The sequence below is a fragment of the Pteronotus mesoamericanus genome, unplaced genomic scaffold, assembly GCF_021234165.1.
Source record: "Pteronotus mesoamericanus isolate MK-2021 breed Mesoamerican mustached bat unplaced genomic scaffold, CSHL_Meso_final contig_24, whole genome shotgun sequence".
NCBI classification, from domain to species: domain Eukaryota; kingdom Metazoa; phylum Chordata; class Mammalia; order Chiroptera; family Mormoopidae; genus Pteronotus; species Pteronotus mesoamericanus.
The window spans coordinates 21,070,702-21,098,070 of record NW_026555100.1 but is presented as its reverse complement, the minus strand read 5'-3'; the positions used below and the strand labels follow the sequence as shown (position 1 = coordinate 21,098,070).

The following is a 27,369-nucleotide window of genomic DNA, read 5'->3' as shown; positions in this document are numbered from 1 at the left end:
CAAATACTTGTTATTTATGTATTTTCTGTTTCCCTTCATGGATTTCTCAAGGACCTCAGTCTATGATATGGATGTTCTTATATTTATGTTTCTAGCAAAGGAACATAATGGGTGTTTATCTTGTTTTAGTTGAAAATTCCTGTTGAACATTTGTAGATTTATTACAAACAATATAATTAGTAATTAGGAATTTTATTTTTCTTAAGAACCTTTTTTTAATTAAACTTAGTTATTATTAGCTAAGTCCACGTTTTATAGATATTTGAGATTTTCATTTTGCTGTTTCATACATACTTGTGTTGCAAGATATACAGAAAGTATCAGCTTTAAGATGAATGTTGCTTATGAATTATTAGATATAAAATGTCTTTGTATTACAACTAACTATTTTATTTTATTTATTTTTTATTTTGGAGATAGATATGTTGGTTTAATTAATTGGCTTAATGTTAGGTGCTAGCAATCTAAGGACAGAGCCAAGGTCAAATATGCCTCACTAGCTCTGTAACTGTGTTGGTGTGAAGTGCTGGAAATTTAGATGACGGGGAAGACTTCTCTCTCTGCTTCTCAAAGGATATAATTTCTTTTATTGCTTTTCTACATCATTTCGAAGTTAATCACTTTCTCTTTCTTTCTATCCCCACCGCACACACACTCTCTCTCTCTTTCTTTCTCTCTCTCTCTCTCTCTCTCTCTCTCTCTCTCAGCTTTTCCCAATTGTCTACTTTAGTGTTAATGTGCTTTTCTTTATCTTTTAGTTCCAGGGAATAGCACTAACCCTGTGCCCTTATTAGTCTGTATTCAGTCTTAAGCTTGTCATTGATTAAATCAGGCCCAGTGCCTTGTGCCGTTAGCTACTGATCCACCTATAGGTTGGCTGGCAATGGTTGGGGTCACTCCCCTTATCTAACTACCTTAAGTGAAAGTGAATGATTAAGCAAGATTCTGTGTCCCCTCCCTGCTACACACACACACATGCACATTTAAGGACACATTAAAGATTGCAATGCAGTTCAGTCCATCTTGTTCTAACCAATTTATTAGGAAATTGTATTGAGAAATTTCTGGTTGGCTTGAGAGGCATGGATGTTCTAAAGTTAAAATGTCAGAAACGTGCAATGAAAAGAGCATTCATTGTAAATTTAAAATAATATGAACGTATTGGGTCATTAAACTGTCATGATATAATGCAACCTATAAAAATATTATTAAAGTGTAAGATAGTAATCTACCTAAAAGTAAGTAATATCATTTTACTTAGCCCAAAATATTTTAATAATGTCTGAAATTCAGACTTTGACTTAAAAGTAAAACTGCTTCAGGATGATAATTTGTAAAATCTTTAATATTAAACTCTGGTCCTAACTTCCTGACTCAGAAAATTCAAATACATTACATGCTAACACATTACAAAAATAATTATGGACCCTTTTTTTCCCTCAATTCTCTCAAAGCTATAAGGAATCAAGCATATCATAAAAGAAAGACAATCTATTTAGGAGTTGATAAAAGATATTGCTGTACACTGAAACAACATTCTAATACCTCCAAGAAAGGAGCTACCCATGTATGCTATTCAAATGTCCTCAGTGTTTTTCTGAGTGGCAGTTGCAATTAATAATTATGCTATGCTGTTTACTAGTCCACTGGGGACTGTCTTAAGGGGTATGTCATCAGGCCCTCTTTAACCCTTTAGGCCCAAACATTTGAAATGTTTAATAAGTATCACATTATTCTGGCATTTAAAAAATTGGATAAGAAAAATGATGTGATACTCTCTTGAATAGTTTTACTAATCTGACTTAATAGTGAAATTTAAAACATCAAAATAATATACATTATAATTGTATTTTTCCATGTAAGATAAACTCCCCAAAGTAAAAGTTTCTACAGAGCATGTAGTGACAAATTCTGACCCATATTAAAAAGTTTTTCTTCTCTTATCTTTAATTTTTAAACAATCTAATTAGTTTAATGTATTATGGATAGCCTTGCTTTGTATTACGATGAAGGCACAAAATTTAGTATTTCACAATAACTGTGATGAGCATAGTACAAATTTTACTAGTTCACTGTCTAGAGGGCATTAATGATGAGGCATTTACAAAGTTATTTTTTTCTGACTATATCAGTCAAGAAAGTGTAAATTATGAGGTAGAAACAAAACCCCCAAATTAATGGCTTCACCTAAGAAATTTTTTATTTCTTACTCTACAGATCTATACTAATGCACCTCAGCAAGGAGGCTCTGTTGATGTCACTCAGGGACTCAGGCTAAGCGAGGTTTCACCTCAACACGTTTTTCTCCAATCACTGCAGCAGTGGGAGGGGAAATGGTGAATTTCTTGGTTCTTGGTTCTTTGAGCTCACATTTAATTAGTCAGAGAAGGCAATTCCTTCTATGGAAAAAAAAAAAAAAAGGAAGGTCCTGGCTTGTCTCCAAAGAGAGGAAGAATGAGAATGTTGTGGAAACAGCACAACTGCTTTTTGCTTTTGCATTCAATGAGCTCAATCAGTTCAGCTGTTCCTTATCTCCAAACTTACTCCTTCTTTATTTTAGATAAGATGCAAAGAAGAGGGTGGCAAAAAACACAAAATCTCAATTTTAATTATTCTGATTTTGTTCCTAGAGTAAATGAAAGTGCTTTGTTTTGGTGAAGAGTTTATAACATTTGGCCATAATTGAAATTTTATACTTTGGAATAGTAAAAATGCTGACTGTGTTTCTCATTCCACTTCTCTTAGTATAATTGTCCACTCATATCATGAAATTGTGTGTGTGTGTGTATGTGTGTATGTGTGTGTGTGGTTAAAAGATCTTAATAATTCAAATGACCATATTTGATTTCAACTTAGCCTCTAGTAAGATCAAAATAAAAATTTCATTCCCTCCCTGCTTTGTAAGTTTGTTTTAAAAAAATTAAAATATTTTTCAAAATAGATCTGCTTATATGACATTCAAAAATGATAATCAGGCTGAACATTGTTTTAGCTATGACAGGAAGATTCTTAAGGGAGTCCTCTCTATCCCTACTTCCTGATATGCGGGGTTGCTGTCCTGTAATCCCTTCCCCCTGATTGTGGGCAGGACCTCTGACTTTCTTCTAACCAACAGAATATGATGTAGGTGGTAAACTCTCACTCTTGTGATTGCCTTATGTTACATAAGACTCCATCTTGCAAAGAGACTAGCTCTGAATACTCTCCTTGCAGCTTTGATGAAAGAAGCATCCCAGGATCTAAGGTCAATTTGTAAGAGCTGAGTGCAGCCTCCAGCCAACAGAGAGCAAGAAACCAAAGCCCTCAGTGCTGCAACCACAAAGAAAATCATTATGACAGAAATCTGAATTTATTTGCAAGGGGATTCTTCTTTAATTAAGCCTCCATAAGAGAACTAATCTGGTCAACTCTTAGATTACAACCTTGTGAGAGACTAAGCAGAGGGCCTGCTAAGCTGTTCACAGAGTCCTTAGGTGCAGAAATTGTCAAAAAACAAATGTGAGTTGTTTTAAGTTTGGGATAGCTTGTTATACAGAAATAGATAACTAGCCCTGGCCTGTGAGGCTCAGCTGGCTGGAGCATAGTCCCATACACCAAAAGGTCATGGGTACCATTCCCAGTCAGGGCACATACCTAGACTGCAGGCTCAGTCCCCAGTCAGGGTGCATACAGGAGGCAAGTGATTGATGTTTCTCTCTCACATCTCTCTCTCTTTCTTTCTCCTCCCATTTTCTCACTCTCTAAAAGTCAATAAATCTATATTTAAAAAATAAGTAACTAATACATTATGTTATTCCCCAAAATGTATCTAAAGGATTGGCAGAGACATATAGTAATGGTAATTGATAGCTACCACATCTTCTGAGTCTTCTACTTACTAATTTAAAGTGATATTATATTTTATACCTCCCTGTTATTTAGGAACACATGTGAGGGCATCTTCACATACATTCTTGTATTTAAAAGACTTATGAATAGACAACTCAGGTTCCCTGACTTTCTCAATACTTTCTCCAATATTCCCTTTTTTAATACAGAAAACATCCTGAAATAGATTTGAAATGTCAGTGTTTCTGGTTATAAACTAGTGCTGAGGGCAAACTAGTTGACAGCTTATCACTACAGCTCCACAGTTGTGGATGAAATAAATGTATATTCTTTTTTGCTATTCTTAAAACTTTGAAATGCTTCCATCACTGATGCTTTTGCCCAATATTTAGGAAAGCCAGGATAATTCAGAAGCAAATATCAGTAAAAGTACTAGTTTCATCAGATATATTCAAGAAAAGAACTTATTTGGAATTAATTATTCTGCTTCTCTGTAGCCGATTAACTCCTATTTCAACTCAGTCTTTCCATTAATAACACATATTAACTCTGGAGAAAATACAAAAGGCAAATAAACAAAAAATACTTGACATTCCTGGAGAGATAAGCAAAGTAGATACATTCTGGAGGAGATTAGACACTTGAAAGAAGAGACAGTATAGATGAGTTTCCTGTTTTATGGTGGTTAGTTTGAGAGAATGCTGGATTTAGTACTTTAAGAGGGCAGTTAAAACTCTGGTAGAAAGCCTGAAGTCTTTCTGGCCTGAAGGAGCAGGGTGTGGATTTTTGCTACAACTAAAACTGATAGAATATGAGGTGGGAGTATTAGGAAAAAGAAATCCAGAAGGAAACGAGCAAAATTGCCCTTATAAACTATGTCTAAATCAGAAATCTGTGGAGGTTGAGTAGGTGGATATTACAGTCACCAATGATATATCTGATAAGGGGTTAACATCCAAAATTTATAATGAACTTATACAACTCAACACCAAAAAAATACAATTAAAAATGTGCAAAGGATCTGAATAAAGACCTCTCCAAAGAAGACATACAGATGACCAATAGACATATGAAAAGATGCTCAACATCACTAATCATCAGAGAAATGCCAATTAAAACCACAATGAGGTATCATCTCACACCTGTCAGAATGGCTATCATCAATAAATCAACAAGCAACAAGTGTTGGTGAAGATATGGAGACAAGGGAACTCTTGTGCACTGTTGGTGGGAATGCAGATTTATGCAGCCACTGTGGAAAACAGTATGGAATTTTCTCAAAAATTTAAAACTCTAACTTCCTTATGATCCACTGATTCAATTTCTAGGAATATATCAACAAGAAACCCAAAACACTGATGCAAAAGAATATGTGCACTCTTATGTTCATTGCAGCATTATTTGCAATAGCCAAGATTTCATAGCAGCCCAAAACAGACTGACAGCTGTTGAGGGTTGGCACTTGGGTGGCTGGTGAAAAAGGTGAAAGGATTAAGCTAAAAAGAAAACCTCATAGACCTACATATACGACAGCGTGCTTTACCAAAGAGAGAGGGCTGTGGGGGACAGGGAGGTAGAAGAAGGTAAAAAGGGGATAAATGGTGATACAAGTAGAGACTTTGGGTGGTGACCACACTATGCAATATTCAGATCACGTATTATAGAATTGCATTCTTGAAACCTATATAATTTTATTAACCAGTCACCCCCATAAAGTCAATAAAAATGAAAAGAAAAAAAACCAACTATGCCCAAAGTTTTAGTTGATCTTGAAACCCCATCTGCATGGAGCAAACTACAAGCAGATAATCTAAGAAAAACTATATACTGAATTGAGATTTGAGCTGCATTCAAGAGAGTTTTCAGTTTGAATCAAACCAAGTTCGCCATTAAGATAAAACAAACAAAAAATCTTCTTAACAGAATAAAATGAAATCAAGAGTTTCTCCACAATGTAACATTTACAATGTCCAGGATAGAGTCCAAAACAACTTGATATATGATGAACCAACAAATGTGACCTCTTTTCAAGAGGGGAAAATAATCAAGGAAGACTAATGTTAGAACAAATAGACAAGTATTTTAAACCAGCAGTTCATAGCTATGTCTGTGCTAAGAAATGTAAAAATAATATTCTCACTATAAGTGAAATGATGAAAATTCACAGCCAAGACATACAAACTATAAAAATGAGGAAAATCTAAATTAAAAAAGAACACATTGAATAGGTTTAACAATAGAATAGAGATGACAAAAACAGTGACCTTCAATACAAATCAAAGGAAAATAGTTGCAGGTAAGTGATTGAAATATATTGAAAATATTTGAACAGATTCTGTATCTATGGAACAATATTTAAATGCTTAACATTCTTTTAGTTGGAGTCTCAGAAGAAGAAGAGTCATCCCTGGGATGAATCCCACTTGATCGTGATGGATAATCTTTTGAATGTATTGCTGGATGCGGTTTGCCAATATTTTGTTGAGGATTTTAGCATCTATGTTCATCAGCGAAATTGGCCTGTAGTTTTCTTTCTTTGTAGGGTCTTTATCTGGTTTGGGGATCAGGGTGATGCTGGAGAGCATCATGCTAAGTGAAATAAGCCAGGGGGCGAAAGACAAATACCATATGATCTCACCTATAAGCGGAACCTAACCAAGAATGCAAAGAAGCAAGGCAAATATGGACAGCAACACTGAAAGGAAAAGAAATCAACAGAGACAAGAGGGAAGGGGGGGGCAGGGAAAGGGAAGGGAAGGGGAAAGTCAAGGAACATATAGCAAGGACTCATGGACAAAACCAAAGGGGAAGAGCTGAGGGAGGGAAGGTGGGAGGGGGCAAGGGAAAGGGGGGGGAAGGCAGAGACAAATGTATTTAAAAAGTAAATAAATTAATAAAAAAAAAAAAAAAAAGAAGAAGAGTCAGAAAAATAGGCATGAAAATATTAAACAAATGATGACTGATAATTTCTTTAACAGGTGAAAAAGAAATGCAGAGATTAAAGAGGTTTGGTAATCTATCCCAAAATACATAATTACAAAAAAAATTTCACTTTCACATGCCATAGTTAAGTTGAGAAACATTCAAGATGAGAGCAAATCTTGAAAACAGCTAAAGAAAAATGACACATTACATACTGGAAAATATGATTTAAATTCCTATTGACTTCTCTTATCAGAAACACTGAAAGCCCGAATTTAAAGTGATCAGAAAAATTGACTCAAAAAGTTATGAATTAGGGTAAGGCAGAAGTGACTTTTACAAATTTCTATAAGGACAAAGCAGACGCTGTAAATCAGTGAAACACCTTCAGGTATAAACAGCTGCACACATATTGTCTGAGTGGTAAGAATTCATTCTTCATGAGAATGCAGCAGTTCAGCTCTAGCTCATTGTTGTCTTATTGGAAATCAGGACCAGTGTTGTCATGTTTTTATTTCTTAAGAGAGAAGAGAAACCAAAATTTGGATGTGAAATTCCATGATTGTCTCAATAAATTATTTAACTTGAGGCCAAACAAAATGTTTGTGATTTGAGTCAAATCCAGGTCACTAACTTGTGATTTCTGCTAATGAATAATATAACAGAAATTGGTTTTTTTGGAAAAAAAAAAACACAAATGAAACTCTAAGATTATTAAATAGAATAACACAATCTACACTTTTTGTAATTTACCCTATGGTGTAAGAAATTTGAAAGAAATTATAATTGTGGTTGCAAAACTAGAGGTGGCCATATTTTCAGGTTAAATATGTTTGTAGTACATGTAATTTTTTTTGAAATTAAGAAGTTAGTAGGATAATATTATGTTATTAATATAGACAGAATTACTAAAAATTGAACAGTGGCAGAATATTAAAACCATCAGTTATTTCTCTCTCATACATCTTAACAAGAGAAAAAAAAATGGTGCTGAGCTTTACACCGAGTTTCTATGATGACTAAAGATAGATTCTCTCTGTAAGGATGTGGCTTGGTTACTGTTTCTTCTCCAATATACCCTGAGCTAACTGCTGTCATATCTTATTTCTCCTCATTGAATTAGAACTATACCCAGAGAATGTCTTTATTTACTCCACCATAATGCTAGCTTCCTAAACTGCATTTTATTTTCTCATAATTTGGAAAATGCATGTGGCTTATTGGCTTATCCAATCTGTAGGCCGTAAAAGGTATATAATGTACTCCATGCCAAGTCTACAAATCCATGAAAGGGAAAAGCATTCAGAAAGGATTACTGCTCAGGTAACAAGAAATTTAGCCTCACAAAACTTCCAAAAGATAGCTTCTTTTTTTAAGTAATACATTTTGTCTCATGCTATATCTAAACCTTGAATATTGTTTTTAAAGCAATGTAATAAATTTTTCCCTAATATATATGGTCTGGTCATTCTATATTTGGCTGGCAGGTTTTGTTTTTACAGCTTGAGGAGTAAAGATTAGGAAATGACCTTCATAAAATGTAAGCTAGGAACATGGCACACATGCATAATTAAGTCTTTAAAAAAACTGAATTGTAATGAAAAAACGGGTTAGTCATAGAATATTCAGCTAGCTAGCTATCTGTTTCCACTTTTATGGAAAACCTGTTTCTCATGCCTTTTTTTCCTCTGCTGTTTCTTTGATCTTTTCCACTCCATTTCATGCATAACACTTCATCCTTATTGTTCTTCTCTGACACGTTCTCATTACTTCCCCATCTCTTGGTTTCATTGTCATTGACAATGAACATGTAAAGACATAATTTTGGGGGGTAAAAAAGTGGAGACATACTTTTTAGGATGAAAAAATAATACTCCACCCTATCCTCATTGTCCCTTAAACCTACAATGTCCATGCTTTTGGGGTTTTTTCCCCCATTTTTTCTCCTTTTTTTTTTTGGAAACTATTTTAAAAAAACAATAGAGAAAAAGTGGGACACATGCTACTCTGTAATCCGGGTCCTGACTTTATAGCTTGGAAGTGGCTGTGTGATACGAAGCAAATCACTTCACCTATGAGCCTGTTTCCTCATCTATGAGATAGAGATACTACTAATAACCAATTGATTAGTGAGAATACAATCAATTGATTAGTGAGGATACAATCACTGGAGAGAGATCTTACTGTGAATTCTTAGTCTCTACAAGCATAATAATTTCTGTTTGTTCATTTAAAGCTTATATAAAAAATATATAATTTAAAAATAAAGAACATTTTCTTTGCTATTTTTTATATTTCTAATAGTAACATAAAGGGGAAGCATTAATTTAGAAAACTCACTTAAGAAGTAATTTCAAAACTATGCTTTGGGGGAGCTCATGATATTCTGAGCAGCTATCTTGGGAAAAGAGGAAGAAAAGATTGCAGGCAAGACTTCCAGCTTTAGCCTCGACAAAACAATTCTGACTTTATCTGTACTAAACATAATATATCACTGGAAGAGATAATGTAACAGCCTAAATAACCTATAGATAGAGGTTTTGTCCTCTCCTCTACCTTAAGTTCCATTGGTAGGGAAGTGGCAACAGTGGTATTAATTTCTAAGTTCCATAAAGCAAATGAATTACACTGGTTATGCCACATTCAGTGATTTATTTAGAATGCTCAGGAGTCCACAAACATAACAAAATTTTAGTAAAACTGACATATTATACCTAAAATACATTTTAAGCCCTTATCTACATATACCACCAAAAATTACCTTTTCAAAGTATAGCACACATTTAAAAGAATGCAATTTTGAGATAATATTTCATTATACTAGTATTACTAATGTGATTCTAGGAACTGAGTAATAGATTAATACAATCAATGTTAGGTAAAGTTAACATTGATTTTATTCCTCACAGAAAAGTCACATTGCATCTAGGTATTTACATACCGGGTCATCTGGATTATATTGAATGACATATTCTATCTGTCCATTTGGGCCATCATCTATATCTGTAGCTCCATTGTCTCCTGAAAATCCTGTAAATATTGTGGTGCCAACTGGGGTGAGCTGAAAGGAAAATAAAAGAAAAACTGTCAATCTCCTTTCAATAGCAGCAGACCACACTTGTTCCAGCACAGAAACCATCCCTTTATTACACAAAGGAGGAGAGTAGGCAGCTGCCCAAAACCATAGATCCGAAGTGATTCAAGATAGCACTTGCAAACCTTACATAAAAGCTCTTATAAAGTCCGAAATTTCTGACTTCATGTTTTGCACTTTGGGTTAGAGAAACAGAAGGCCCAGATTCAGTCTGAAACACATTTGGACCAATTTATGACCATTAGCATCTCAGCCCCTGTGGAGAAAATGCATCTGTTGTTCCTCTTAAAAACAAAAGTTACCTACAAGCTATAATTTATATAGTATGTGAAAGTGAATTGCTTTATTTGAAAATGAAAAACCGTTTCAGAGAGATCAATGAAATCCAGGTTGGTCATTACATGCAAGTGGCAAGTTTAAGTAAAGAGTCTTGAAGACAACAGATGCCCCATCTACCAGAGGAGAAAGGATGCTGGGAGTTTCTTCAGTGCTTATTTTATTAGTTGAGTAGAAAGTTATCATGTGACAAGAGTTGGCATGATGGTCATATATTTTCATTTGGATTAAAACAACAACAACAAAACTTAATGGAGCATATACAACTAGAATTTGGTGTTTGACTTTATTTCTTATTGATGTCCACCATAGAATCGTTGTTTTGTCCTAACTGTAGGTCTTTGCACAATGTGTTCCTACAGCCAAAGTCTCTAGTCCTCAAGCTTTAGTTACATTTCAGCTGACGTATCACTTTCTCCTAAACCATCTCTGACTTAGCATTTCCTTACACCACTTCCGAATATGGCGCTCTTTCTGTTTGCTTATGTTTACACTTTACATTCTTAATCATTGTACTGTTCAAGTGAATAAACTAATTTTGTCAATGTACATAAGATCTCTTCCTCTACAGAGCAGAAATTTTTAAATATTGTTCTGAGATATGTTTTGCTAGTTTTTAAGTGGGATTCCTTCATGGAGAAATAACTTCAGAGAAATAAAAAGAGTCATCTCATTAACTTGCATTTTTAGCAGGTACAAACCCAAATGTCTACAGGGTTCCATCAGGTAATGTAAGTGGAACAAGCCTGATGGGAATGATGCCCACTGGGGAGCATGTACCCTCTCTAAGGTAGTAGCTGCTCCTCAGCACCAACACATTCTGGCCAAAATGGAATAAGGAGCCAATGTTGCTAGGTCTTCTGATAGTTTAATTTGATAAGGAGTCTCTTGGTTCTAAGGTTGGCAACAGATTTCAGAGAACTAAATGATGTATTTAATGAAATAAACAAAACACACCCACTGGCACCATAATTTCTGCAGTATGTAGCCTCTGATTTAGAAAAATAAAAACACGTATGGTTAAAGAAATCTACCAAAAGTGCAAAGTACACCAGTGGTAGATTTCAGCATGGTATTTCATTTAGTGGGTATTTATGAAGTTTGCAGCTTTAAAAGGCAAACTTTGACTTCCTGCAAGTCAAAGAGAACTGAGAATGAAGTAAGATGAGACAGCTTAAATAGCACATACAGTACTGAAAGACCATTGGGGGATGTGTTCAGTGGAAACGTTATTAACTAAAAGGCTTCTAAGCCAACATTTATATATATATTTCAATGTAATATCTGTCCCAAACAACACTGTTCTCTTTCATGAAAATTCTATCATTCTTATAAAGCTATGATTTGATTTTTAAATTATGTAATTTTAAAATTGAATGACAGTTCATTTCCAGATATCTAATAATACAAATGAAGTATTTCACCGAAGAGCTTTCTTTGTTGCCAAAGAAAATAACTGTGTCATGGGTCGAAATAAAAAATCAGAACTAAAATGAATTCGTAACTAATCTGTACACAATACATACACAATGTACCACTCAGGTGGTGGACCTGTTCATGAGCTAAGTTTTGAATATGTGAAATTGATATAATAGAAATACCTATGGAAAAAAAAAGATAAGACCTTTTGTGTTAATAGGGAAAGTCTAGCGACATGAAAAGTGCTCCAATGAAACTGCCTGTACTACGTGCACATAAGCAAAACAGAGTTGGGATAAAAAAAATGGTTTTAAAAATTAGTAGATTTCAGAATCCTATTTCATTAATTTTCTTTATGTACACTCAACAGAAATATGTACATGTGTATATGCACACAAATACTACCTAACTATAAATACACACCCATTACCCTTACTTATTACAGGGCACATGGCCACTGGTGCTCTGTGAATTTTTGATTATGTGGGGGTTAAAATCTTCACATGACAGTCAGGTAGTTTATTATATTATATTGCCCTGTACATCAGTCAGGATGGCCGTGGTCTGTGTCCTTTAACATTTCAACAAGTCTCACAAATATAAATTTGCTTTTCTGAAGGGCACTTTATGCATGTGATGATTATCAGATTGGGTAGCTGCCTGAGGGTATCACTTAGTTATGCAGTTCATGCGTGTTTTCACAAATGATTTTATACAGCTATGAGGAAATACAGAAAGTGCATAGATAAATGCAAACATAAGAGTTAAAGAAAATTAATGCAAGAAAATTCCACATTTCACAAAGATGTAATAGAGGCCTTGGACTGATAGCTCAGTTGGTTTGAGTGTTGTCCCCCAATACACCAAAGCTGTGGGTGTGACCCCATGTCTCCATGTTTCTCTCTCTCTCTCTTTCACCCCTCTTCCTCTCTTTCTAAAATAAATTTTTAGCCCTGGCTGGTATGGCTCAGTGGATTGAGCACCAGCCTGGGAACCAGAGGGTCCCTGATTTCCAGTCAGGGCACATGCCTGTGTTGCAGGCCAGGTCCTCAGTAGGAGGCACACAAGAGGCAACCACATGTTGAAGATTCTCTCCCTCTCTTTCTCCCTCCCTTCTCCTCTGTCTAAAAATAAGTAAATAAAATCTTTAAAAAAATAAATTTTTTAAAAGTATGCATGAGAAATCATAATATGAATATAAAAGCTAAATGAGTCTCACTTAACTGTATCGATCTCTTATGATCCAAAGCTACTTAAGCCAACCTAAAAATTACAAACTATGCTCCAAAAAGTGAACATTTGTCCTTACTAATCTCACTTGGCAGTATTTCCTCACAGAAGCATTGTATTTACAGTTTCACATAAATACAGTTGATTTTCAATATCTACAATAGTAATGTTCTATAAACTTATCACAGATAATGAAATAACAAATACTAAATCATTGCTCCTGGGGAAAATATGGGGCTCTTACATTGCTAGGGTAATACAGGCTTAGATTCTTGCAAGCCGCTGGTTACAACAGTTTCATCAACTGATCAATACATAACCTGATTTTATGTGTGTTTTTGTTTAAAGATACCTTATTTAATGTGTCTATTCTATTACAGGTGCTATCTGTTGCATTTTTCATTGTATTTATTGAATTATTCAACTCCAGAATTTTTTTGTTTCATTTTGATGATTTCTATCTGTTAAATTTTTCATTTTGTCTACTGTTTTGTGATTTTATTGAATTGTCTTTTTGTGTTTCTTTTTGTTGTTATTTATTTAGGTTCCTTGAAACAGTTATTCTGAGTTCTTTGTCAAGTAAATCACCTATTTCTGTGTTTTTGAGTTGGATTACTGTTGGTTGTTATCTTTTGGCTCTTTGATTCTTCATCTTCCTTGGAGTTTTGTGTTACTACTTTTGCATTTTGAGGTATTGGACATCTCATTTTTTTCCTAATTATTACTCGGTTGGAGATGTTTTTGTTGGTCCCGCTTACATCTGGGATTTTCTGCAAACTTGTTTAAACATACCTGTTCCAAGGCTATACTTTCAGGGCTTATTTCTATAGTTTGTAAATTATACCTGCTCCAGTCTTTTTGCTACCTCTGCGGCTGAATTCTTAAGCCTGTGTATCTTCTCTGGTTGTAACTCACCAGGCTGGCTGCTGGAAACCTCTGGTTTTCCAGAAGGCAGCACTGTAGTCAAATTTGTGGTCTTGCCCTTGCCCACAGTCCTGAATTTCTAAGCATATTTGCTGTTTACTGGAGCTCTCTCTCGCCATTACACTGGGGAATGAGGCACACAAGGATTTGGTCACAGTGTGGGGAGTGGTGTGGGCTTAGCACCTGGGGTGGTTGGGGTTCCTGCAGATCACGTGGGAGGGGATACTTTCATGATGTCCTCCAAGCGGCCTGTGGGGTGGCCTCCATGCTTGAGTCCTAAACAAAGTCAACAAGAACCTCATCCATTTTATGCCCTTTGATATTCGTATCTGTCTCTTTCCAAATCTGAGTCATTGATGTGGAGGTCCTGCCTCAATAATCTGGGTGTTGATGGGGAGAAACACATTTCTTCTCAGCAGCAACTGACAAAAATGGGGTAGCTAGGCAGCTGTTGATTGCTCTCCCTTTCCCTTTCAGGAGAAGTCCCACCAGCTAGTTGGGAACTATAATTCCTTGGAGGGATGGCTGGCACTGGCAAAGTTTGTCTTACACTCTTTAATGCTTCCAAATTCTAAATTTGTATTATTTTTGTTGTTGTTATTGCAAACAAAGTGCTGGAATCTATCGTCAGGCAGGCTGGACTTTAAATAACAAAGTCTTTCTCATTCATGGATCTCTTCCCAAGCCAGCATTCTCTAGGTTTACCCACACCACTGCCAAGAGGGGTTGGGACCAGTGTATTGGCTTCTTTTAATTCTATACCCTGAATAGAGGTTGGCCTGATTACCCAGTGCACAGGTGGGTGGGATTACTTCCAGATCCCTTGGCTTATGCTGGATCCTGCAATTACCACAGAGGTACTTTGTTTGTGGAGGGATGCTGAATCTTATTTGTAAAAAGGGAGGAGTTAAAGGAGAGACATCTTATACCACCATGTTGCTGACATAACTATAAACCAACTTTATATTCAGAAATAAATGGCATGCTGTTCATTTTGAATAAAATATTGAGAAGGATAAATGTTGGAAAGCATCTCACAAATGTTAAATGTATACATTTAGTGATGGGATAATGCCACTGGCATCAGTGCCTTTATATTGATAGGCAACAATAATCTTCTGACACAGCTGATGAATATTTCCTGGAGTCTTATATAGTGTATTCACATGAAACATTCTCATCCTTAGAAGTAAATTGGTAATTATATAATTTTGGAATATCTAACATAGTACTTTACATATATTTGAAACAAATGCCTTTTGATAGGCTTTAATAACTTTAATGATAAAAGAAAAACTGTACTAGGGTTCAGAAGAAAAGAGTGTTTTTATAAGGGCAACTAATATAAAACCAGTTCATGGGGAAATAATTGTTACAAAAGAGTAAAGTTATCCTCTGAAAACTTTCCCAAGAAAAAGTTCCTCTAAGCAATGATTTAAAATGCAATTGATGAGATTTTACTTTCTTAAGTAAGTCATTAGAATCCAAGGGTTTGTTTTCTCTTCCACTCTAAAAAAATGGAAGGGTCATAGAAATTAGATAAGTTGAACTAGCATGATCATTTTCATATAATAATGATTTAATTACAGTGCTATCCATGATAGCAGGTGCTGTGTTTCTTTAACAGAATGCAGGTCCGCACAGAAAGCCAAACTCGTGAGGCAGGTGCTGGTGGAAAGGAAAGTGGTTTATTTATGCCAGCAGTCTAGGAAAATGAGAGATTCTTGTCAAAGCCATTCTTAACATATCAGTGTAGCAGAGGTTTTTAGAAGAAGGGAGATGAAAAGCAGAACAAAGAGATCAAGGGGAGGGAGTTGAAAAGTTCCCTATGTGCAGACTAGCACAATCCATTCTGATAAGGACCTCGGAACTGGTCAAGCAATGGTCTGCTGTTCATCGTCCTAGTTTCTGTTATTCTGGTTTTATAGGTGAAAGTCAGAAAATTTTCCAGAGCTGAGATGGCTGAAGGTCTGAGTCTATATATTTTGACAATAGTTGCTAAGATTATTATATAAATGTGCTGTTTATCTACAAGCTACATATTAGTCAGAGTCAACATTTATAGAAACAGAGTCAAAAGAATTGTCTGGTAGGTTACAATTCCCCACTGCTGCAATTCAACTAACAGACATTATTAAAGAAGAAACATTATCTTTGTTAGAATAAGATAAATTTCAGTCTGTATTAGATTAGTACGTGTTTATTTTTTCAGTCACCAATATCTTTGTCTGATTTACTGTGTACTAGAAAGGCATTTCGTACCACTTAGTGTCTTAATAAAAAAACACCCAATAGAAGATAACATTCTGTATCATTATCACTGCTAGTGAAACTGGTATCAGTCCCCCAAGTTTAATGAACAATGAGACCTCAATTTTATTATCTTTCAAATTAGTGCAACATGAATCTTTATCTCTTGTGACTGTTAATTTTAAGTGTCAACTTGACTGGGCCAGGGGGTGCCCAGATATTTGGTTAGACATTATTTATGATGTGTATGTGACGGTATTTCTGGATGAAATCAGGAGACTGAGTAAAGCAGTGTTTTCCTAAATGTGGAAGGACCTCATCGAATCTGTTGAAAGGCTGAGTAAAGATGAATTCACTCTATCTGCTGACTGTTTCTGAGCTGGGACATAGTTTTTTTCTTGCCTTCATACTTGGGCTCAGATTGGAATTTATACAATCCATTCTCTTAGTTCTCAGTCTTTTGACTGGAACTATACAATCAGCATGTCTGAGTCTCCAGCTTGCCAACTGTAAATCTTTGGATTTCTCAGCCTCCATAATCACATGACCCAATTCCTTATAATACATATTCTTTGTTCTATCTATCATCTATCTATCTATCTACCTACCTACCTATCATCTATCTATCATCCATCTACTTACATACTTATCTACCTATCAATTATCTTTCTCTAGAGAACTGAATAATACATCCCTGATCCCATTTCTCTTCAGCAGACAAATAAAATTGAGTATTTGATTCTGCACTGGTAAGGATTAGATTCCCATGTTATCACTCATCAATGTCTATATAGGTACTATATAGAACCCCGTGGAACAATTGCTGATTTAATTATAACAGGGACTATGTTGTCTTTTAGAACTTGGATCACCCTATGTGACCCTTTGAAGATTACCCACAGTAGTTTCTATGCATGGCATTGTCAATTTTGAGACTCCATGTAGTGCTGCAAAACAATCCTATTTTGAAATCATAGTTACTCACTTCTTCTTCCTCCTACATTAATTTTTAAGGTCTCCTCAATTATATTGTGTGGTCTGAAGATCAACTTCCATAATATACTAATCATCCTCCCAAGTTAAAAGTCATTCATCCTATGACTATGATTCAACCTTTAACCTCCTCCTTGGATAAAAAAAAAAATTATGAATCTTTCTTGAAAGTCATCCCTATCTTGGAAATATGTTTTAGAAGTAGTGATATATTTGAAAACCAAGGGGGTCTCCATAACTAAATTGGAGTTATGAACTTGTAAACAGGTAGTACTTAATGGAACATTGTTGAGAACTTACACTTTTTCTCACAATGGTGAGATTATATTATCTTTGAATGTATAATTATTTATTGATAGCTTGTTATCAGGCAAATCATTGTTTCTGTGACCATTATATTGCTTTTATATTAATTCTTTAATATAACATTTGTCTTAGTCAAGAATTTATCCAAATCAAATGTCCATTTGAAGTTTATCTTAAATCTTTTTAGCATTGATAGTAAATAGTACACATTTTTGAATTTACATTCAGTGGATGTTATCTTGCAGTGATTTATTAAAATCAAAGAGAAGAAGAAAGAAATCACATTTGTTCTTCATGTTCTCTTAACATAAATAGATTCTGCACCTGTGAATAAAATCTTCACTCCATTTTTGTCATGGAAGCTAGAAAATTAACTAAAAATTACTTCTGCTGAAAAAGTTATTAAAGGCAAATTCATGTAGATAAGTATCTTCAAAATGAGAGAAGAGATTATTATTAGAGAAGGTGTTAAGTAGCTTCACTCATCTTTAGTAAAAACTGAAGAACAATCAACCTTAAATTGAATATATAATATATGTAAGAACCTAATAAATTTTTTAAAAAGTTTAAATAATTGAATACTTAAATCCTTTAAAACAGCTGAAACATTTATTCCCATTTACATGCTTAAAGTAGAAAAAAGATTATTATGTGTCTCTTTCCCTTGTTTATTCTCTTTTTCTTTTTCTCTTCCTTACTTGTTTGTCTCCTGCTTCCCAGAAATGTATCAATCACTAGGAGAAGGAAAAAAAAAATGACAAGTAAAAGGAACCAGAGCTTAGTCTTGTTTTTTTCTTCAGACACTTTTTTTTGTGTTGTAGATTAAATGCTACTACTTCGTGTTCAGGGAAGTTCTATAACTCCAAATGGCTTTAAAGATCTAGTGATTTTTATTCCATGAATATTTGAAGATATTTATCAAGTTTCTAATATCATGAACTATGTTTCCAAAAAAAATCTAACTTGTATAAAATTCACCTAATTATGTATAGAAATTATAATAAAATGTATAAAATGTTTTTAAATACTTAACTATATATGGAATCTCATTGTTATGCTCCATCATGGAGACCATCTGTGATCTTAGGTCTACCAGAATGACTGAAAAAAAAAAAAAGGTTTTCAAAAATGCATGTTTTACTTGGAAGGAGATGATACAGTCATAATGCAATGTAAAAGAATAGCACAAAACTACAACTAAATTTGTTCAGGAAAGTGAAAGCTCAAATTAGATAGATTCAGAGATAATATAATTTTACCATTGTGAGAAAAGATGTTCTTAATGATGTTCTACTAATTATTAGTCTGTTTACAAATTTATTTTTGAGTTAAATTTGGAAAGACTCCCTTGGTTTTTAAATATACCACCACTTATAAAGTATATTTCCAATGCAGAGTTGACTTAACAAGAAAAGATAGCCAACACCTGTTGTAAGTACTTTAAAAGTATTATCACTTTTTATCCTCAATACAACCATGTAACATTATTTTTGTCATTATACTTGTTATAATTAAGCAACTGTAGGCTAAGAGGGCTTCTGCTTGATTTCATAATTCGAACACTTAGTAGATAAGGGCCGCAACACAGATTATCTGGCTTCAAAATGTTAATTCTCAGGCACTGTGAAATATATTTCATAGTTTGCTATTAAAAAACTTTTGAGAGGAAGGGAAATGAAAGACAGTAAATATAACTTGATGCATAAGAGAACCCAAGATCCACTGATAATCTGAAATGACACAATTTGGATGATGTATTCCACAAGAGATAAAATATGTTTAGCTCTAAGGAAAAATGCTTTTGAGATATTTTACAGAAAAACAAAAAAATTCAACTTAGCTAAGGGCCTGTATTTTAGAAAACTCATATTGAATAATTACTACTATTGCAAATAGTTCGGGTCTCAGCAAGCAAATTATTTCATAAATTCCCATATTCACCATGATTTCAGTATGGTAAACTTTTCATTAGTAATCAAATCTTTATTGCTAGTGCATTTCATTTCATAATGCCTTAAAAAACACCTAATAAATGATTAAGGGGAAAAAAAAGAAGAAAATATATCCAACCGCAATAATTTGCACTTACATTTTTATCAAATGGTTTTTCAAAAAATCAATGTGTCATGTCACTAATAAAAGTATGAGTGATGATATAAGTCACAGGATATTTATAAAGTCTTGATGTCATCCCTCACCAAATAGTTTAATTACTTATTAATTATTAAGTAAAAAATAATTAGTAATTATAATAGAAAAAACAGGCAGGCACTAACTTAATAGAGCAATAAAAGCTCCCATTACTAGTGATAGAATATACTGGTGCTGTATATCACTTTTATTAGGTATTAGGAAGACTAATTATGTATTAGCATCTATCTCATGGTATTCCTGAACAAAATCTATAATCATGAGGAAATATCAGGTAAGCTAAATGAGAAATAATATACAAACTGTTTCTTTCCTGAAAATTAATAAGGCAATTAAAGTCAAGGAAATATTAAAGAACTATGAAAATTAGGTAGAAACTAATAATATCTGAATAAAATATTGATGTGGTTTAATAATGTTTCACTTTTGGTTAATTATTTGTTAAACAATGTACCATACTAATGAAAGATGTTAACAATAGAGAATATTCAATGTGGGTTATATGGGTACTCCATTATTTGTTATTAAAATAAACTATTACTTAGGTGTAAATAGTTCCGATGTAGTTTAAATAAAGGAAAATAGAATCATAAGCATATCATTTTCAAAATTATTTTCATTATAACAAAGTCTAAGCTTTGAACAAAAAATCAATGTAGACTTAAGAGTATGTGTATGTATATGTGTGTGTGTGTGTGTGTGTAATAGAAAGTAAAGAAAGACGGAAAAGGAGTGAGAGATACAGAGAGAGAAAGAGCAAAAAAGAAGGCAAGAGAGAGATTTTCAAACATTTCTATGGTTTAATTTGGCTGTAATTCAGCTTTTAGTTCCTGCTTATTGAGAGCGTCATTAAACTATTTTAAATCTTTCACTTAAGCCTTAAAAATGAAGACATTTTAAGACCCAACTTTTTGAATTTGATGAGCACATTAACCTTATGAGATTGTTGAAGGACATGATCATGTCATGCCAGGAGAAGTAAGTATAACAACATTTAAAGTAAGATAAAACAAAACTGCTAATTAAACCAGCATACAATATCAGCTAATATAACACTTTCTCTGTTGTACAGTGTATTACAGCTCTTATACATGTAGTTGGACAAGATGTTCATCTTGATATCCTCGTCATATTGCTTCCTTTTAAAATTCCTCATGAACCTGTGGGCATTCCACAGAAATTGTACTAAATATATACAAACTCACATACATTTTTACAGTCATATTTTGATACTAAATCATTACTATCTTATAATCTATTTTACATTCTAGAGTTATTATGTCATACATTAGCTATTTTACAGTGTCCCCTCATGATGCATTAAAGGGAGTTTTCAAAGTTTTTACTCTCAAAGAGTTTTTCAGAGAATGAAAGGGAATCATTGCTGCTTTGACCTTGAAAAAATATATCATAATGAAGGTACCCATCTGTGAATAGAATAAAGTTTAACACTATATTTATTAATTAAAAAAACAGAAAATCTGAATGAATCTAAGCTACTAATGAAATCTAATCATTACTCAAAAAGTTTCAACAAACAAAAGTCATGGACCAGATGTTTCCACAGCTTAATTTTATCAAGATTTCAAAGAAAAATTAATGCCCTTACTTTTCAAACTATTCCAAAACATTGAAAAAGAAGAAAGGCTCCCAAACTCAATTTACAAGGCTAGCATTACCATGATACCAAAACCAGACAAAGACACTACAAAAAAGAGAATTATAGGCCAATATCCCTGGTGAGCATAGATCCATAAATCCTCAACAAGACATTATAAAACTAAATTCAACAATAGATTAAAAAATTACACACCATGATTAAATAAGATTTGATTTTGGGATGCAATTTGTTCATTATCTGCAAATAATTCATATGATACACCACATAAACAAAATAAAGGATAAAAGCCTTATGTTCATATCAATAGATGCAGAAATAGCATTTGATAAAATATCCATTCATGATAAAAATGCTAAACAAAGTGGGAATAGAGGGAACATAGCTCAACAAAATAATTGCTATATGTGACAAACCCACTGCTGACATCATTCTCAACCGTGAAAAGCTTAAAGTTTTTCTTTAAGATCAAGAACAAGACAAAAATACTTTTACCACTTTTTTTCAACCTGGTATTGGAAGTCCTAGCCACAGCATTCGGACAATAAAAAGAAATAGAAGGCATCCATATTGGAAAGGGAGAAGTAAAACAGTCACTATTTCCAGATGAAAAGAACCCTAAAAATTCCACACACACACACACACACACACACACACACACACACACACACACAAACTACTAGAATTAACACATTGATTTAGTAAAGTAGTAGGATACATGACAGCAGGAATTGATTACACTTTTATACACCAGTAACAAACTATCAGGAAAAATAATTTTCAAAATACTTCAAAATAAATTTGACTAAGGAGGTAAAATACCTCTCTGGAGAAAACTATAAGACATTGAAGAAAGAAATAGAGGAAGAGACAAAGAAATGAAAGCATATACCATGCTCATGAATAGGAAGAATTAATATTATTAAATATCCATACTGCCCAAAGCAATCTACAGATTCAACGCAATTCCTAATAAAATAACAATTGCACTTTTTTCCACAGAACTAAAACAAATAATATTTTGAAACCACAAATGACCCAGAACTGCCAAAGCCATATCGAGAAAGAAGAACAAAGTTGGAGGTATCACAATGTATGTCATAGTAATCAAGACAACATGATACTAGCATAAAAATAGACACATTGAATAGAGAGCACAGAAATAAACCCACACCTACAAAACTGACTAATTTATGACAAACGAGGCAAGAATACAATGTAATAAAAACTGTCTCTTCAATAAATGGTGTTGGAAACACTGGAAAGATATGTGTAAAAATCAAACTAGACCACTCTATTATAGCATATACAAAAAAACCCCTAAAAATCAACATTAATTTGAGACTAAGATATAAGACCTGAAACCATAAAACTCCTAGAAGAAAATATAGGGAATAAGCCCTTTGATATTGCTCTTAGCAATGTGCTTTTGTATGTGTTTCCTCAGGCAAGGGAAACAAAAGAAAGATAAACAAATGGGACTACATGAAACTAAAAAGTTTTTGCATAGCAAAGAAAACCATCAACAAAATGGAACGACAACCTACAGAATGGAAGATGATATTTGCCAATGATTCGCCTAATAAAGGGTTAATATCCCAAATTTATAAGAGGTGTATAGAACTTAACACACACACAAACAAAAAGAACAAACAAACAATCCCATTAAAAATGGGCAGAGGATCTGGATAGACATTTCTCCAAAAAGGACATTGATTGACCAATAGACATTTAAAAGATGCTCAACATCACTAATCATCAGGGAAGTGCAAATTAAAACCACAATGACATATCACTTCATATCTGTCAGAATGACTATCATTACTAAATCAACAAACAAGTATTGGTGAGGATGTATAGAAATAAGAAACCTCATGCACTCTTGGCAAGATTGAGAATTGGTGTAGCCACCATGAAAAATACACACGCCCCTATATTCACTGCAGCATTATTTACAATAGCCAAAATATGGAAGCAATCTTAGTGTCCATCAAGAGAAAAATGGATAAAGAAGATGTGATACATATATACAATGGAATATTACTCAGCTATGAAAAGGAATGGATTCTTACCATGTGTGAAAATATGAATGGGCCTAGAGGATATTATGCTATATGAAATAAGACAGAGAAAAGCAAATACCATATGATTTTACTTAATACATAGAATATAAAAACAACAAAATAAATGAACAAATAAAACAGAAATAAACTCATAGATACAAAAAAATTGGTGGTCACTAACTGGAAGGGGAATTGGAGGGGTGAAAAAGGTAAAGAGATTAAGAAATACAGATTGGCAGTTACAAAATAGTTATGGTGATATAAAGCACAGCATAGGGAATATAGTCAATAATATTATAATAGATATGTATGATGTCAGATGAGTACTAGACTTTTGGGGGTGAATAATTTAAGTTATATAAATGCCTAATCACTATGTTGTATACTTGAAACTAATATAATATTATATGTTAACTCTAACTGAAAAATAATTTAAAAATATATTCATTAGTCTCAATATCATAAGGTATTTACTCTTTTTTCGTGTTGTTTTATTTTTCTACTATACTAACCATTATTTCCTTGGTTTAGAAACTATGAGTACTAGCAATACATTTCGAATGGATATGTAACATACAATTATTATCCTAAAAAAAGAATATGGCAATAATAAATATAAAATTTAATAAATACTTCAGCAAAAATAATGTTTCGTGATGGAAACATTCAGGTATATTTTAGTCTGAGGTTTAAATTTGGGAACCCTGTCCCAGGGGAAGTGAAGCCTGCTGTCATGCCCATTCCTGCCACTGGATGAGTGCCCAGAAAGTGCCCAGAACCACAGCCTGCGATTTATTTTATATTCCCTGCATCCTTTCCTCTTCATCCGCGAGCCTAAATATGATTTTTTTTTCATTGAGGATGCTAAGCCTATTAGAAATTAATGAATATTCTGTAATTAAGTGCTGGAAAGTGGTCATTCTGAAATTAAAATCTAGGTCATGGTAATTCCAGAGCTGTGCTCTTTTTTTCCCTTTCTTTCTCTTTTTTTTGATAGCATTGCCTAGCACATGATTATTTTACTAAATTGTGAATCAAGATGATAATTTTGGCCAAACAAGCAAATGCAACTTTTTTCCAAACTAGTATTAACACTATTCATATTAATGGTTGTATTTAATTTCTTCCTACTCTTTCAGAAAACTTTATTATAAGACATGGTGAATAAATATGAGACCAATATTGTGAGGAATTTTCTCTATACATCTGAGTTCTATTATTCCCTTGCCTGATGCATTTGTACAATACGATGATCAGGCATTCAGTTTTGGCATGAGTCTGCTTCAGTTTCTGGCTTTATCTGTCAATTATTAGCATTGAGGTCTTGGGCAAATTAATAAACTCTTTTATATCTGCACTTTTTTATCTTTAAAATGAAAATAATATACATATGATTTGAGTCTGTGTATAGGTATGAATAAGTTTTAAATGACACAATTTATAAACAATACCTAATTTTAATAAAAGCACTTAATAGCCCTGACTGGTGTGGCTCAATGAGTGCTGGCCTATGAACTGAAGGGTCACCAGTTCAATTCCCAGTCAGGACACATGCCTGGATTGTGGGCCAGATACCCAGCAGGGGGTCCATGAGAGACCACCACATGTTTATGTTTCTCTCCTTCTTCCTCTCTCCCTTTCTCTTGCTCTAAAAATAAATTAATTAAACCTTTAAAAAATTAAATAAATGTACTTAATAAATGATATTTGTTAGGCTTAATCTACCATTGTTATTGTAGTTTGTCCTTATTCCATTCATCATTAGGGGATGCTATTAAATTGGGAAGAAGATATATGCAGAACTCTTACTACAAATAAATTTTTGACAAGAACAAATTTAAAACTGATCTGGTATGAAGTTACTTCTTAATGAATATGCCTAATAATAAAAGGAGTAATACAAATAAATATTAAAATTATAAATCTAACGTTTATGGAAATTGAAGCTATTAACCAAGATATAATTTGCGATACATTGTAATGTCAATAATTATGAAACTATTTGATTGTTCTTAACACCCAAGTGAATACTACTAATTATCACCTTCTTAAATTGTAAATGACATATAAAATTTAGATTTATGAAGCATCCTTTAAAGTTTCCTATTATTAAGAACTTAGAGACTTGGATCAAACAGATTTATTAAATGGCTGTGGTATTCTTGGGACACTGCACTGAGCCTCATAACACTGTGCATGTAGAAAAATCTAGTAGAGTGGAATCATATTAATATTATTTAATCAACATGACTTGAGTTTTCCTGGGATGAAAAGCAGGGTAAAGATTCTGAAGTGGTATAATAGTCATATCTGAAGGAAGACATAATTTCTCCCTGGAGTTATGTAAAAAAGGCTATAATTCACATAGTTCATATTTAACAAGTTAAAAAAAAAGTATGTTTATTTTGTTGTTACCACTGTTGTGTTTACCAATGTAATCTCTCACAATAATTGGGGAAGCTTTCACTTGTTACTCAAAACACTTTACCATGTATAAGCTTTTTTCTAATTTAATTCAAAATACACTCTTCTCATCCAATTCTTATCTTAGGAAAAAGCAAAGTGATCATATATGTTAACTACTTTCCTATTTCATGATTGTACCATTCATATTTCTTTGATAAATCTATTTATAGAACTCCTACAATGTACCAGACACTGTTCTACTCAATGAGCAAGCAAAATGCCAGCTTTAATAGTTATTCCATTCTTCCCTGGCTAGTTAGCACATTTAGTTCAAGCATCGTCCCAATATGTCATATGGGAAACAACCAATTAATGCATAAATAAGGGGCAAAAAAAAGCAATGTTCTTCTTTTTTTCTCCCTGCCTCTCTCTCTCTCAAATTAATAAATAATTTTTTTTAAAAAACGTGATTCAATTTTAATGGGGCAGAAGTACAACTAAAATAAATGCATATATAATATCAGGTGTAGGTAAGTAGAATAAATATATCTGTTTTAGATTGTCTATTAAAATAATTACAAAATATATAGATAACAGAAAATCTGTAGGGCCTTTTTTTTTCAATTTTAAAAATTGTGACATGTATTCATTAAACCCTATGAGGTAGATGTTGTAATATTTTCATTCACCCCCTTTTTTAGTTGAGAAAAATGAAAGACAGAAAATTTACTGTTTTTTAAACATAAACACAACTGACAAATGGTAAACCAGAACTAGCATAGTTGGAGATAAGGTTATCCCTTGGTTTTTTTACAATTATAGACAAACCTTTAATGAATCTTCTTGTACATTTTTTTTTGGTGGACATATGTATTAATTTATTTTATATATATATATACACAAAAGCAGAATTGCTGAGTTATAGGGTATCTACCTGTTCAACTTTTGTAGACACTATAACAGATCTCCAAAGTAATTATGCCAATTGACTTATCTACAAACAATGCATGAAAACTGTAGTTATTCCATATATTTGCTATGACATGAAATTGTATTTTCTTTAAAGTATAATCTTTATTTAATTAAAAAAATAAATAGATATAATTGAGACTTTATTTTGGTAGGGGCTATAACCAGGGAATCACCTGTTAAATTTCATTATCTATTTGTTACTGGATTATGAAAAAAATTTAAAAAAAAGAAAATATTGACCTTGTTTCCATCAATCTTGCTAAGCTAATTTTTAACTGTAATAACTGAGATGTCAATAGTTTTGGGTTCCTATACAAACAATAATGCCATTTGTGAATATTAAAATGTTTATATGCCATTTGCTAAATATATGGGAAATTTCTAGTTTCTGTTATTTTTATTGATTTTAATCTCAATTGCACTATGACTAGAAAACATATTTTGTATAACTTCAGTAATGTGGAGTATATTAATGCTTTCTTTACAGCCTAGCATTTGGTAAATTCTTGATAATATTCCATATACTTGAAAAGAATGAATTCTGACATTGTTGGGTACAGTATTCCTTTCATAGGAAATTACCATGTCAAGTATGTCCAAATCTTCTCTTTCCTTACTGTTATTTTTCTTCCTGTGTGCTTTGTCAGGTACAGAGAGTAGCATTGCATTAACTTCTATTGCTGTTAAAACAAATTATAAATCTAGTGGCTTAAATTAATATCCATTTCTTTTATCTCACAGATTAGGCAAAAGTCAGAGTCATGTCTCACCAAGTTAAAATAAAGGTGTCAGCAGGGCTGAGTTCTTTTCTGGATTCTGGAAATGACTGGACTTCAAGCTCATTCAGGGCTGAATTT

At 33.2% G+C, this 27,369-nt stretch overlaps 1 protein-coding gene across 13 annotated transcripts in view; it reads right to left on the bottom strand.

Annotated features, from left to right (window-relative positions):
* Nucleotides 1-27,369, bottom strand: part of PCDH15 (protocadherin related 15) — a 704,528-nt gene that overhangs the window by 430,661 nt on the left and 246,498 nt on the right. For all 13 annotated transcript variants that reach the window (XM_054572779.1, XM_054572777.1, XM_054572778.1 and 10 more), the window contains one exon: nucleotides 9,692-9,811. In XM_054572779.1, the coding sequence (XP_054428754.1) occupies nucleotides 9,692-9,811 (120 nt within the window). The remainder of the gene's footprint in view (nucleotides 1-9,691; nucleotides 9,812-27,369) is intronic.